Raw genomic sequence first — 16075 nt, 5'->3', positions numbered from 1 at the left:
AATATTATTTCAAAAGGTTAATCTTTCAGTGAGCCTCCTACTGCTCAAGGCATCTTTCTAACACTAACTCAAAACATATCTGAAGTTTTTCCAGGCTTTTAAACATTTAAGGTCAAATACTTTAATCCTCTCTTTTTAAAACAGTGGTGTCACAGACTGTCAAACAGACAGTGTGAGAACAGCAAGGATCTGCATAATTTGCTTATTCTTTTCTACTTCCACTTACTATAAGGAACCAGGCAGGGAAGTCCAGTTGAAACCACAAGCCTAACAAAACTTTCAGCAGAAAATGAGAACTAGCTCCAGAAAGTCCTTAAACCACGTGAAAAACAAACAACAGAGATGAAACTAAGAACAAGGAAGCTGGTTTAGCAATGTTTTGGAAAGCTGTGACAAGAAACCTATTTTCTAAGATAAAAGTGAACAAGTAGATGGAGACTGTACTTCTGATAGATAGATAGATAGATAGATAGATAGATAGATAGATATTCTTAAAAGAGGGGGGGAAAAGAACTGCGGGCCTATGAGTTAAATTTGGGAAGAAATACAAAGAGCCTTCCAGGGAAGTGTACCTGGTCTGCCCTCAAGGCTGTAAAAGCTGCTTTCTGCACCACAGGGCACTGGGGCAAATGAGAGTCTATCACTAACTCTTGGTATTCTAAATAGGATTCAGTAGCCCAGCCAGACAGGTTTGGGCCCGAATGGCACCGAGAGTCCCTGTGATGTGCTGTGGTTCACCTGCGGGCTACAGAAGCCGGAGCCCCCATGCCGCGGGCGGCCGGAGCACCTGGAGGGGAGCGGCCGCCGGGACGAGGCTCCGCCTGAGCTGTCCAGGGCGCGGGTGCTGAACAGGTTCTGCCCGGGGAGGGACTCGCCTCGCTGGCTTCTCCTCTCATTGGCTTCCACAGAGCGGGGGTATTCATCCCAAACAATTTATCTTTGATTACCAGTCTTTTTATACTCCTGTTATCAAGTGCAGTTAGCCAAATACCACAAGAATGACACAAACATATTCATACACGAGGTCTGTCTTCTGCAGCCAGGCCAGGATCAAGCCCTTTAAGTTTTTACTCTCAGCCTTAGGCTGAGATTCGTGGCTTAAAGGCACAAAGATAAAAATCTCAGTTTGTGTACGAGGATGATGAGGTATACGCAAGTGTAAGGAAAACCTTGAAATTCCCCTCTATTTACACAGCACTAGTGCCAATTTGTATAAACAGTCACAATGGTACTTTTGTCTGTGTTATGGAAACGTTTTTTTACAGCCCAAAGAGCTGCTTTTAGTTTTAAAGAATAATTGCTGCTGGCTTTCTTGTTTATACAAGAAGCAGCAGCTTCAAGTTTACTAGCTAACATAAACAGTAACACTAGATAACTCTATACACAAGCCTGTTTTCAGTGAATTCTCTTATCAATCTATCCTCCTCAATCTGGCTAGGCAGGCAGCCACTGACAGAAACAACCAACCTATGTTTTTAAATACAGTTACTTTATTGTTAAATGTTGTCTTCTTCATTACCACCCTGATCCCTTTTTGTCAGATACATGTAGCAAATTAGAGCTTTCTACAAGCCTAATTCAAAGTAAGAGTCTATAAAAACTGAGAGATACTAAGTGCAATAAATGTCCTTTCAGTTACATTTCAAGGCTGCATGCATCATTGAAACTGTAGCTAATAGCTAGCAAGAGTAAAGTACAATTAGAAAGGAAAAAAAGAGCCCTTCGTGATTGTAATGAAAAAAGAGCTGTTAAAAAAATGCGTTAGTTGCCAATTTCTGCATTCAAAATTTGAAATCAGTTGCAAAACAGTAAGAGTAATTTTCTTATTAGGAATTTTTCCAATGTAAAATTAGTTGTCAAAATCAAGTACCAGCGAAATTATATGGTTTTCCATTAAGAAATTAAGAAAGAATAAACGTCATCTGCTCAGAATGGTCTAAACCCAGCTGATCCCATATTCCAGTGCTGGCAGGGACCCCAAGGTCTCTTCACGTGCTATGAACATCAGAGACTTGTGCCCACACATCACTCATTAGAATTAAATCTGTCCTTACAAGTCCTTTTACATGAAGGTTTCGGAGAAAAGTCACTGTATGTATAATAACCTAAATATAATAATGAATTTTTTTAAATGATGAATTATTTTCCAAAACGCTCCGTGAGAGAAAAAAAAGTAATGTTTAAGTATTGCATACAACAACTGACTGAAATAGCTGACAAAGTATCTTTCCTCTCTACTTACCTCTCTGTGTGCAAGTACTGGTGGTGATACTTGTAGTCCTCAGCTAAGGGGTTCAATTGCCATAGTATTCTCTGACTTCCAGGGTTAGGAAAGCACCACTAAAATTTGCTTACAATTTATGAGTTTCTGTAGAGGGCTATAAATCTAACAGTTTAAGAGCATGAATACTGAGATGGCAGAAAGAGCTCCTTCCCTTTCAGCAGAGGAAGAAATCCTTGTCAGTTATAGACGACAATTCCTGACAAATGGGATTATGCCCTTCAAGGTAGATGTGTGAGCAAACAAAAAGTTCTGCACGAGCAAGACTCACTGACTGGAGTAAAGCTGTCCTCATAGTGTTTTAGCTGTACCAATTGCTAAAAAACATGGTACCTAGTGCATTTATCATCATTGCCTGAAGGGGCATGAGGCTTAGTATGTCAGAGAGAAATTACACTAGGGAAAATACAAGAAAAATAAGGTCCTGTGTCTTGAGGCTTTTCTTCCTTTCCTATTTCTATCTGAAATTTCACATGTCTGAAATCAAATTACAAGTGTGTAATTTTGTAAATTTACAAATCCTTAAGGCATAAACAGAAAACCAATAGGATTAGGATTTAATATGTTGACATTTAAGTTCCAGGCTATAGTGCCTTGTGCTAGATGTACAGCCTATTTACATGGTTAGGTCTTTGAGGGAGCAAGTTTAATCCATTTTAACTCATATGTGCTTCAAAACACTGCTAACAAAGAGCAAAATTTACATCACAGTTTTCAAGTTTGGGGAAATGCAAGTTTAAAAAATTGGAATTCAAGAAAATACCTATAAATGGATACCCTAAAATAAATAATTTAATCAAAATGTCCTCTTCTCTTAGATACAGAACTAAATATCTATTTCAGTATGTTTTAATTTGGTGTTATTCCTTCATTAATACTACAGGTATACAATTGCTAGATAAAACTAGAAAATTAAAGTTAAAATGCAAAGTATATATAATACCCTAAATTATGTCTTTCAAGAAAAGAAAATAAACAAGTCCAAAACTCAAACACTGGCTTTCTTTTAAAATGTAAGTATTTTTAAGATCCAGCTAAGTCAGTATTTCTGCATATTTATTTTTGTTTTCAATAGCACTACAGTTACTAATAAAGGTGTTGCAAGTAAGATGACTCATCCACACAGAAAACAGCAAAAGGGCAGAGAAAAGCAAGAAAGGAGAGGCTCTCAATAAGTGACAAAGAGCTCTGGTGTCACAGGACCATAGTTTAAGAGATTAGAAAACAATTGTATCAGCATGGATATCCCTGCATCCCGATTCCCCCTAAGTAAGAATGTAACGAACACCACCATTCCATACAGACGTTTCCTGCTCTGTTGCTTACAAATTTAGCATCCTTGCCAGGTGATTTCTTTTGAGGTTAACATTTCCTCGGGTGCTTACATTTTTCACTCATTTTATTTGTGCATCTTTGTGAATAGTGTCGGGCCAGCAACATATTGAATACAAACATCTGTTTTTAAACATATTTCAAAGACTGCTTGCATGCTACAGCTAACAAAGTTTTAGGCTGCCGTGGGACACAGCTATTTAACAGCCCAGAGACAGTGCAAATCCATGATGGAACAATGAAGAAAAACAGGAGTCCCTAGAGGTGTATCTTATAACCAGGATTTTGCAGCACTTTGGAAAATACAGGGGGTATTGGCTAGCTGTAGTTTTGACTACTGGCTAAATAATTCTTTTAAAAACTTGTTAAATATTTGCCCTTTTAACTTGTTTGTTTAAGCATCAGAGCAAAATATTTCAAGGCCCTTTGCTGTGGTCCTTGCTTCTAGAACAATAAAAATTAATTTCTGCTATTTCTTTCAACTCCTGGCAAAAATTATACTCTGAATAGTCTTTATCAATGCTAAGTATGCCTTGCCTTATATTTGTTGCAACAGACATGGCAGCCTTTCTCTGTACTTGCTTATGTATGGCTAGCCAATCCCTAAAAGAGACTCAACACTGTCCAGGATTTAAAAATTAGAATGCTTCTGACAACCACTCCATGACCTCAGATTCCATGACCACATAAATCTGTGTGGACAGGAGCAATCTCAACACTGCTGTCAGTCCAAGCAGTCTTCAGAGAGCTTAATTCCAGCTCACTTTTCATAAATTAATGGATTTCCTCAATGTATTAAATGGTTTAATGTCAAGAAATTACATAATCCAAGTTTACAATGCTTTTAAACATTTTTTCTAAACAAAGCTTTAAAGCAAAATGTACAATCATTAATACATGTAAAAGGTTGGTTGCCTGCACACCTGTAGAGAGAAGTCCCATATACCAGCCCAGCCCACCAGGAGGAACTTTTGCCCTCCAGCTCCAAATGTGTTCATCGTTTCCTTTGACTTCATCAGCTGAACACAACTGTGTGCTTTACGACTGGAGAGGCCAAGTGGAGACACAAAGAGAATAACCTGGGCTGAACACGTCATCCATCCCCCCTCCTTGCACAATGTAAAACACATTATTTGCATTAGCTTTCTTATCCCTTTGTTTGCAGCAGAACTAGTCCCACGTTTCCAAGGAACACTTCCTCCACTCCCTAGTTTTATGCTGTCACTGGATCTCGATCTTATCAAGTGCATGAAAACGAGTTTATTTTGGTACACTGTTTATTATGCTAGCAATGGCATCTGTATTTCCTCCAAACCAGAAGCTATTTCAGTACTGTCTTTTATTTCAATAGTATTTTCAACATGTCATTTTTTCACATCCATGGTTATGAAGAAGCTCAGTATCATATGTCTTTGAAAACTTTATCACTTACAAAGCACACAAATTCACAGATATGGCACACTGGGATATAAACTAATCCAACAGCCAAGCTGTGGCAAACATGCATTACTCTTCAGTTAATTTTAATTGTATTTCAGTCCCTAAGAAGCGAGGCAATGCCTGTACACTTGTCATCTAGTATCTTAATATTAGATATCTAGTATGCAAATGTTAGGACAGCCAAATTAGATATTCAAAGGGTGTTTCTTGGATAGCATGCAGTCCTTTTACATATGTAAATTTCATGCTGTTTCCATTCATGTGCTGTTCTAGATCATTTCTCTTCAGCCAGCAGTGGCTTTATAGCACTATTGCATGAGTGGAGAAAGTATTTTATTTCTTTACATAGCACCTTAAAAATATAGCAGTAGTTTTACAATTACATTTTATTATTTTGGAATTGCAATTTGTTGATAGACTGCTAGAGCTTTAACAAAAAAATCAGGTTGTCTTTGCTGTGCTTTTTACTCAGGCAACCAGTCTACCTGTCATTCATTGAGTAATACTCCCAATATAAAAATAAAACAAATATCTATCCCAAGTGATCTGACTGTCTCTAACAACTACACCCACATGGCTAAGAGAGTGGAAACAAACCCTAAAACTCGAACACTCAAACCAGCTCTAATTTACAATTGAGGTTGAAAAAAATCACAGCATTGAAAAATCCGAAGGAAAGTTGCATAGCTAACCCTGTATTTGGGCACTTCACACCTGAACTCAGTCATACCACCTTTTAGAAAACTTCATCCCAATCAGCTGTGAAGATGAATGATTCATATCCACTGCAAGACATTATAGGAGCCCTGAGCCACTCATAGACATGGAAACTATGCCTTCCAATATTCAGAACACAGGTGTGTGATTTTAAACTCATTCTTCCCAAAGGACAACAACACACACAAGAAAATGGACGGCAAATTCTCAAGTCTGGCATCTTATGCTACTTCAGTCATTATTGCTGATGCAGCAAAGACAGTGAGAAGAGAGAGAACTGCCTCAGAGTGAAAGCAAAGCAGTTAAATGACCACAGAGAACCACATTTTACTATTTTCACTGTTCTTTATGTTTGATTGTCCACCACTATCTCTCTGACATTTGCTTAACTGATGATGCTCTGATCTATTTGGTAGATCCACAGCATTTTCTCAAGAGAAGCAAGATTTTTTTCCCCAAACCGGAACTTCTATCCATATTCACATTGAAGAATAATAAAGGAGGAGTGATGTTCTTCATTCTACAATAAGTAAAACTTCTGATAGCTGCAGGAAATCAGGATTCAAAGTAACATGATTTTCAGGGAACTATCTAAGATTCTTGACAGGATGACAATCTGCTTTTTAAGTTTTCTGAAAGACTATCACCAGATTGGTCCAGACTTCATTACAAAAAAATTAAGATTCTCAAAATACTGCTTATGTGCTCAGGCAATCTACAGAAAGCACCTCTGAGCAGCTTTTGTTTTGCTGCACATGGAAAACTTCACTTCTGTTAGTGTATGCTATGACAGTTTTTATTTTAGCAGTACAGAACAACTGCATTTAGGTTACACTCAGTACAATTCAGCAAGAACCCATCCTTCAATTTTGTGTCTTCAATACTCAAAGACAAATGCATCTGTATTTTAATAAGATATGGGATCCTCCCCCTTTTGCATTGAGTCCTGTAAGTGCCTTAACTATATTTCAACTCAAGAAATTTTGTATACACCTATACTTCAGGGGAAAAAATATCCAGGAGAGTCATAACTAAGCTTCATTTTTTACCAGAGAATAGCCTTTATGGAATATGCTAGTACTGGCATTAAAAAGACTGTAACTTACTAGTATTGACAGTATTCCAGATGCTCAAGTAACCTCCCATATCTAAAAACTCCAACTTTTAAAACCATAATGAAAATGCAATATAGATCAATCTGACATAAGGATTAATTATGGGAGCCCAACTAGGAAGTGTTTTGGAATACCACTAGTTTTAAAAGCCATTTACTGTTAAAATGCTACTAAATAATTGCTTTATGTAAATGACACTTTGTATGGAAAGCCAGACTAATCGTAACAGCTTGTTTCTCCTTGCCATTATTCTTAGGTGAATTTATTATAAGTTACTAGAAGACACGCAAAGTGCATGCCAGATGAGAACTCTGTATTTATAGCACACTAAGTCAGTCAGCAAACAGAATCTTCTAAAAATATCCCCAATGGTATGCAGCACACCCACCCTTTGGAGACTGTGCACAGGCTGCGGTGGTCTGATTTTGAGACAGAGCAGACTAGCAAGAAAACACCCAGCTAGGTCAGTTCCTAAAGACAACTGAGAGTGATAGTCAAACCCCACACACCACTTGGTATTCTGTCTGGCAGGCAGTCAGACACCTTGAGCCCTAGGAGATTTTCCTGCGTGCTTCCTGATCTCTCCAGGTCAATACTATTCAATTTCCATGCAGAAAATAGAAGCATGTCCTGAGTGAAAGGGAGAACCAGCCTCATTCTTTCTATGGCTTACCCTCCCATTTTTGCAAGCACCAGGAATTTGAAGCCTACCAAACAACAGAGGTCAAAGACCTCTGAATGCACACTGAGATATCCTCAGGAAAGTCACAATGATAATTTACAAAGGAAAGCTGGTCTTGGGAACATAGGCACTTGTTTAGGGAATATCTATCCAGATAGTAGCCAACAAAAACCACTCTCCTAGATGCTTAAGACATGCAGTTCTGGTTTTACTCAGGTAGTTGTGGTTTTATACAAATTGTTTTCTTTTGATTGGAAAGATGCATTTCTTTAAAGATGCTCCAAAATAGAAACTCAGAGCATTCAAAGATTTCTCACTTTCTTTTCACGGGTTGAACATCTGAAAGAACAACATGCTCCATTAACACAGTAAATGAACACAATCTGTAGAAATGACCATACACCTCTCCTGAAACTAATTAAGCCATTAATGGGCAGTAGACATGCTGCAGAAAAATCTTGAAAATAATATAAAATTGATTGCACGCAAATAGCAAGGAAAACCTACCCAAAATTTTTCACAAAATTATTCAAAACTTAAAAGTTTTCTGCAAGGCTAAGAGAGCAAATCAAGAACATCTGCATGATGAAGTTTTCCATGAGCAGCTAGCAAGAATAGGGGAGGAGAACTTACCCAAACAGATGCATAGGCAACGTGTTTTAAAGATAGTTTTGAATTTCTAGCAGTGACAAAAGGCTTTCTTTATGAGACAAAGAAATTACTTATGAGGTTGTTGGAGACTAGTCTGCAATTATATGACAGAACATGAGGAGAGACACACTGTCAGAATATCAGGGTTGCATAGGTATTCAAAAGACATCAAGTAAGAGGAAGGCCTTTGTTTGAACTGGCACTGCAAAGGTTCTATCAGGTATTATCACTACCTTGATAGCCAAAAGAAATATTTATATATGCCATTACAATTAGGCTGTTTCCTTTTCTTCAGACGGTTAACTATTTACATTTCTCCCACAAATGCAGTGCTGCCATTTTTTATTACTTGGCTTTTCCTTTTGTTTACCAGGCAGGGAGAGGGAAACAAAAAATAAAAGAAGCCCTTCAAAAAAAAGAAGCCTTTCAAAGATCCTCTATCACTCACCTCAGTCTTTACTTCACTGCCCCAAGTTACTCATCACCACAGACACCAGTCTCTAGCCGAAGGAAATGAAAGATGACTCCCAGGGACTTCATGAGCACTGCCCAAAGTCTCAAACAGTCCTTCTTTTAGCTCACTTTGTCCAAACACTTAACATTTGAGACTAAAAGCACTCTCTTGACTGAGCTGGAGCAGGTGGCTGGTGGTGCTGGACTTTTGCTACTTTTTCTTGTCCCCTCCTCAGGAGGGTTTACACATTTGCTGCCAAACCAGGAACTGTATATTGCCCACTGAATGTATGCAGGAACAGAGAAGCCCAACTAAACACCGGAACAGCAAGACCCTGCAAAGGGACTGGATTTCTCAAACCCATCAGTCAGAACAGACCTTCTGAGGCTCATTATCAATAGACTTATCCTTCGACTGCTCTCTTACCACAATGGATTTTTCAATTTTTCAATTTTGGTGAAGGGGATGCTAAAGTATTTACAAAATCCTCCATATCTTCAAGGACTGCAAAAGTGACTCTTCTCTCTCACTTTGGAGTCAACTCACTGGTATAACTGAACACATTTATCCCTTGCCTCCACCAGCCCAGCTCTGTGTTTATGAAGCTACGTGTAAGCATACAGACGTGTCTCTCTCTCAGCTTTCTGACTGGTCTCCATTTTAACCTTCTTCTACAATCAGCAGACTTCAGTGAGCCTCTCATTTTTCCAAAGTGGATAAACATGGATATGATTGCCTTTCACTGGCACAACCAAGTGAACAGAAATAAATCAAAACACCCAAGCAGAGACACCTCCTTTGCTTTCACTGTTCTGCACCTTCTAGGACCTATGAACAGCAACAGCAAAACTATCTGTAAAAGCATATGGAATTGGGGTTTTTTGTGATTGCAACAGCAAATAGCAGTTTTATCAAACTCTAAAAAGGCGGAATTTTAATGGAAAAGGTATAGCTTTTAGTATTCTAAATCTTTCCACTCTTTCCTCATTCTGAATGGTTAGGAAGCAATTTAGAGAAATACATATTGTATCAGAGATTCAGTGGCCTTCCTCAAACATTAAAAAAAAAAAATCCATCTGCCAGGAAGAGATGATATGTCAAGTGGTACCAGGGCATACAGGCTGAAAATACAATAATAAGTTTCACTGCTTCTAACATGATTTACACAGACAGGATATCCCAACAGTCCCACTGCAAGGAACACTTCCCAAAGTTTCGTGATTTCTCAAAGCAATAATGCATGTGTCATACTGGAAGAGAAGGGCAAGGAAGCGATCAAAGGACAGTTATACTCCCCTCCAAAAAAGGTGCGAGAAAGATGAAGAGAACCTCAAAAATCTATCCAAATGTACCATATAACTAAACAGATCTGATGAGAAACAAAACAAGATGTGGTCTTCTAGGCAGTTTGAGAGACATTTAAAAAACTCTTTGTAAAAATTCACATCATTCTTCTACAGTTATCTGCTTCCCACAAACCAACTAGGAATTCAGGTTATAACCTCAGGCTTTCATAAACTTTCTTTTATAGAATGAAGAATTCATTCATTACTTCTACCAGCTATTATTACAAACAGATGCTACTATAATATACCTGTAAGGTTCTACCCATACTGTGTTATGTACATTCAGTAGCTGGTGATAAATGCTGCTTTGTAAAATACTTCATAAAAGAAGTCTGATCATTATTTGGCTTAAGAAGAATGTAACAAACTTCCTTCTCCTAATAAAGTTGAACAGATGCAACTTAATCTCCAAATCACTACTCCAAATCTTGACATAGGCATGAAGGCTGTTAACAGCTGTCTGATAACACTATATATTTAAAAATCTATTTTAAAAAAAACATATAAAATTGTATATGACCATATACAACACAAACTGAGATTTTGTATAATTCCTGTACAGTCTCTGCTCAATCATCTTGAATGAAGAACTGATGAGGAAATTTTAAAAACTCAGTATGTTTGAGTTTCTGCTATCTTCAGTTGAACTTTTATATATCATTCCTTAAGAGACTCTTAGTGACAAAACAAAACAAAAAACAGTTTAAAGGCATTATTGTTGTCTTGTAACAACATTCCCAAATTTGAACACCAGAAGGATACTTATACTAGTGTTTCTGCCAGTAATTCTCCCAGTTATGACCACCAAAAAAAAGGAACATAAACATGAAGAGGGCTCTGAGGAGCTGTCAACATTTTAAGCGATGGAAGTAACACATCGGCAGTTACCCAAAGCAAAGACCATTCCAAAAGCCCATTTTTAACTGAACCAATTGCATCACTGACAAAAACAAGCTATACTGTAACTACAGTGGTAGCTTTGCTGCAGTGCTGACAAATATGTAATGGCTAAAAACACAGTGGAAAAACTAACGTGAATCTGGTCCCATGGTCCTCAGGGCCAACTCTTCTACACACGTAACAGAAGGTAAGAACATTTACTTTGGGGCTGTAAGAGAGGGGAAGTCCCATTCACTGAGGAACAGAGCAGGGAAACTACTGGTCAAAATTCCTGATAAGTGTTATCACGTTAAAGGAAGCTGGAACTTGGCACTGTGTTGCAAGAAAGCTCTTGAATGTCATGCACAGGTTTGGCCTCTCTGCATCTGGGAGTGCCATAAGATCTTATGGTATTTGGGTCTCACTCTACTTAATGCCCTAAGCCTACTTCAGGCATGCTCACAGCACAAAGTTAAACATGCATAGATTTTTTTTTTTTTTTTGGTGAGACCAAGGCCCTGATTATTGAATTGAACTCCCCCTGAGATGATACAAAGCTACATAGCAGTATTTACTTCACTGTATGTTGTTCATAGAAGTGCCTTAGCCTGAGGTCAGATAGGAACACAAGACCTTCACAGTCAGGAAAGGCTGTCAGTACTACAGTTCCTACTAAAGGAACATAGGCAATAACTGAACATACTTTAACATCATTTTTATATTCTCATTCAAATGGTGTATTAACAAGCTTAGTATAGATTTAAGCATGTTACATCAGAGGGTTAATATTTGTACATTACTTCAGCATGCAAAACAGCTCAGTAAAAGTGACAATAGAGTGTAATTCACTAATGGCAAATTAATTACAGTAATTTAACAAATGCAACGCCCACGTGTCACTGACTGACAAAGCCAAGCGGTATGCCTAAAAACATAAATAGCTGGAGATTCGGTTCAACTTACAGAAGTTATTCTTGTTCTTCTTCTTTATTTTAATTTTCACAGAATTGCTATGCTAATTCTCACAATTAATTTCGGCAGTTTTCAGGATAAAAAGAAACAATTCAGCTAATTAGCAAATTACAAAACAAGGGAGGGGACTTCAAACATGCTCAAGCTCCACAAGATAAATGCCAGACACCACACCTAGACAAGCTTGAGCTAGCTACCATCAGGACAAAAACAATGCTTCAAGTTATTTTTCAGAATACTGATGCCATTAATGTACAATCTCCAGTTGGGCTACTTTTTCCAAGCATGTAGTTATTACAAGGAATCAAGAAAACACAAAGCATGCAACTAGAGAAGGATGGCAACACTGAGTGGGATGTGGAGTAACATATCATTAATATCAAAAAATATTTAAATTGAAAGAAAGAATAATGCTTGAAGTGAGGCCTCCTTCACAGGTGTTGCAGTATTACGATTAAGCAGTTATTCATCCCACTAAGATACACTGTTCTTATGTGGTCACAAGATAGTGGTGAATCTATTTGCTTCTTCATTAGAAATCTTACTCTATATTGAAACTTGCCGGTTATACTCCTAACATAAGGCAAATCCTTATTTATTAGTGAGGAGATGAAGACTGTACCCCTCCTGGCACTTCTCCTGCACTGGTAAAAGCAACAAGCTTTGCATCACTCCAAGGACAAAATACAGTGTTGTACAGGAGTCAAAAAATTACTACATGCCATAGAAAAGTAGGATCAAATTCAGAGTTATTCTGAAGACACCTTCCTGCACCTGAATACAACTTCCTAGGTCATTGATCCTCATCACTTCATTTACATTTAATCCACTCCCTCCTGGCACTAAGGCAAGTTGCAGTACAATGTTTAGCAAGGAGGGGGGAAAGAAAGTTTCACCTTCAAGCAACAGTTGGCTACACATCGTAATGATTCCCTTGTGCTTAGCACGAACTGTACGATACTCCATGATAGCACATCCTTTCATCACTAAAAGAAATACATGCACCTTCTTCCCCTTCAAGCTACTTTTGATGGTGTAATGAGTATGCTTGCAACAAAGCACTCCTGTCGAGCAGCTTGGTACTATGAGAATAGTTATGTTTTCTTCCTTAGAGGAAAACATTATTTTAGTATAATAGGGTTTGACAACTTTCTGTTAATGTTCAACCGCGGGGACGAGGCAGTTTTAGATATAGGAAGTAACACCTATGCTGTCTTGAAGTCAACACGCCAGAGGCGACAGGCCATGTGACAGAAACCTCATGTACCCTGCGAGGGTCAGGCTGCAGACAGTTCTGCTTTGGTTAAAAACTGGGTGAATTACAGAAAGCAAGAAAGCCAACCTGCTACAAGTAGTAGTCACAAATGGATTAATAAGAATACAGAAACGTAGACACTTGACATTAGCCTCTTCTTCCCCCCCCCAAAAAAAAGCTTTGGGGTATTAAGTATGTGTGTGTATATAAATATATATGTATTTAAAATATCAAATGAAGAACAGATCCATTAAAAAATAAAACTTGCACATTGTTCGACCTATACGAACAGCCCTTAGAATGAGCAATACTTAAAGGAGTCAGCAGCTTTGAAAGCAGCTGACAACTAACAAGATGATTTTTAACTTCAAGTTAAAAAAACACAGGCAGTAAAATGCTCGTCCTATACAGCCCAATTAATCTCGGTAGTGCAAGAGAGACAAAAAAACTACAACCTGCTCCACGTTTTATGTGCTTCTCAAAGGGCCTCAGCTTCCTGGTTATTTTAGAGTTTAGCCGAGTGTTCCTCCTGCCTCAAGAGCACATGTGCCCATCTTTAAGGCTACAGGGTACCGGTGCTGCAAGCCCGTATTCCAGCGGCACGGACAGCTATCCGGCTCTACTCTTAGAGGGGGCATTAACAAAGAAACTTACTTTAACTTCTGTTTTTCTGTACCGACTTTCTGAACAGAGAACCGAGAACTTAGAAAGAGGAACAAGCATCAGCCACACATTAATCAGTGCCTGAAGAGGGGTTTGGTCCGATTTTAGAATAAACGGCGGAGACACATGATCCAATTAAATTCTAATTATGTAAGTAGTAGGCAAGAGTATTTACACAGGCACTGATTACAGCTATTAGAGTCTAAAGTCGCCGGCCGGAGAGGCTCCGCTTCCTCCTCGCCGCCGGGCTCGTTTCATTTCTAACCTCCCCTTTACAGCTCTCCTTACAGACAATAGGAGACGCCGGCTCGAGAGCCCCGTCTCCAAACCCGGACGCCAGCCTGGAGGAGCCACAGCTCTCCCCAAGTGATGATTCATTACCCGTCCCACCTCGGAGCCGGGAGCCGGGGAAAGACCCCCCCACACCCCATCCCACCGCCTGCAACCCCGGCCCCGCAGCGCCGGAGAGGCAGCGAAAGCCTCCCGCCCCGCCAGTGCCCCTTACCTCCGAACAGGTGCGGCGAGAGGTGCGCGGGCAGCGAGCCGATCACTAGCCGGGGCCCGCCGGAGGAGCCGCCGCCGGCCGCCGCCCCCCCGCGGGCCGCTCCCGGCCGCCCTCCTCCGGGGTGCTGCTGACCGAGTCCTGCGAGCCGTAAGGGCCGCTGCTGTGGGGGATGTTGAAGGCGGACTGCGCTGCCCGGGCCCCGGAGGCCGTGGCCCCCCCAAGGACCTCGCTCCGGGGTGCCGACCCCGCGGCACTCCCCGCCGCCGCTCCTCCGGCCGCCGCGGCCGCCGCGCCGCCGGGAGCAGCGTGAGGCGCCGCCGCCAGGTGCGCGTAGCGCCCGCCGCCGCCTGCCGAGCGCCCGCCGGTCCCGTTAGCGCCGCCGCTGCTGCTGCTGCTCGAGGAAGGGCAGATCCCCGCCCGAGTACGCCCGGGTGCGGCCATTGGGCGGCGGTGGGGCTGCTCTGCTTCGCGCCATGGTCCCGCCGCCGCCTGGCGCTGCCCGGTGCCCTTCGCCGCCGCCGCCTTTCCCGCGGCGCCCGGGGGTGGTGGCAGTCCGGCTCCGGCGGGGGCGATCCGAGGCGCGGGTCGCGCCGGGGAGGGGGGAGAGGGAGAGCCGGGGAAGGGGGACGGGGTCGCTCTGTGGGTCGGGGTGGAGAGGGGAGAGCCGCCCGCCGGGGATCCGGCTCAGCTGGCGGCCCCGGAGCGGCCGCTGCTGGCGGGTCTGGGGCGCCACCATGAGCTGCTCGGGACGGTGCTGGCTCCCGCCGCGCGGCCGCTCGGCCCCGCCGCCGCTGCTGCTGTGCCCGCCGCCGCCGCGACCGCCACCGCCATCCTCGTCCGCCGCCGCTGAGCCCTGTGCGGGGCACCGGCGGCAGCAGCGCCGCCAAGGCCGCTCGCTCGCCCGCGGCGCGCCGTGCCCGTGCCAAGGAGGCGGGAGGGGGCGGTCGCCCCGGCGCAGCCGCTCCTCTACCGTGTCGCCATGCTGGGGGCGGCACCAGCGGGCAGGATGGGGAGCGGTTACGGCGGGCGGGGGCCGCCGCCTCGCCTGCCCTCCCCGCGCCCAGCGGGAGACCGGCCCCCGGCGGCGACGGTGCAACGGGCCGGGCCCGCCGGCTCGCCCCGCCTCCCGCGCCGCTCCTCCCGCAAGGTGCGGGGCAGCGCCAGGTGAGGCCCCGCCTGTGCTCCGGCCGCGCTCGCCTCGGCAGGGAGGGAGAGTTCCCGCGACGGCTCCGCCGCCGGGACACACGCACGCACACACACACACGCGAGGGGAACTCGCTGTCCCCTCGCCCGCAGGGGCAGCAACGAAGAGCCAGACTGCCGGCGGCGGAAGGCGAGCGGCCGTGCTTGGGGACGGCCGGCGGCGGCCCCTGCGCCCGCGCTCCCTTCGAGCCCCGGCAGGTGAAGGAGAGGAGCGGCTGCAGCGGCAGGCGGCTCGGCGGGGCGGGCAGGGCCGGGGTGGCGAGCGGCGGTGCCCTCCTGCCGCGCCGGCGCTCGGTTCTCCGCCACTGCGGCTCCAGCAAACGCCCGGATGCCCGACCTCGGCGCCTGGGGCGGCTCCCAGCTGCCCGCCTGGGCCCCGGCTCGGCGGGGCAGTGGGTGTAAGGGCCGCTTGCCCCCTCGGGAGCTCTCCCGTGTCGGCGACTTCTAACCCGGACGGTTTGTTGCGAGTCTCTCCGAGTATGTGGACGTGTGGGGAAGCAGGACAAGGATTACAGTCTCTGACATCTTTGGTTCACAGGTGTAAATCCTGTATACCTCAGTCTCTCACTCAAAGTCATGT

The 16075-nt window shown here is 43.1% G+C and overlaps 1 protein-coding gene across 1 annotated transcript in view; it reads right to left on the bottom strand.

Moving 5' to 3' along the window:
* The window catches only part of ZNRF2 (zinc and ring finger 2), a 58867-nt gene extending 43758 nt beyond the window's left edge, over positions 1-15109 (bottom strand). The window contains 3 exon segments of the mRNA XM_039549014.1: positions 14293-14367; positions 14370-14694; positions 14696-15109. Of these exon segments, the coding sequence (XP_039404948.1) occupies positions 14293-14367; positions 14370-14694; positions 14696-15028 (733 nt within the window). The 5' untranslated portion in view covers positions 15029-15109.
* Positions 15110-16075: the final 966 nt, after the last annotated feature.

Source organism: Corvus cornix, chromosome 2 (genome assembly GCF_000738735.6).
Source record: "Corvus cornix cornix isolate S_Up_H32 chromosome 2, ASM73873v5, whole genome shotgun sequence".
Lineage (NCBI taxonomy): Eukaryota > Metazoa > Chordata > Aves > Passeriformes > Corvidae > Corvus > Corvus cornix.
This window is presented reverse-complemented; position numbering and strand designations above follow the sequence as displayed.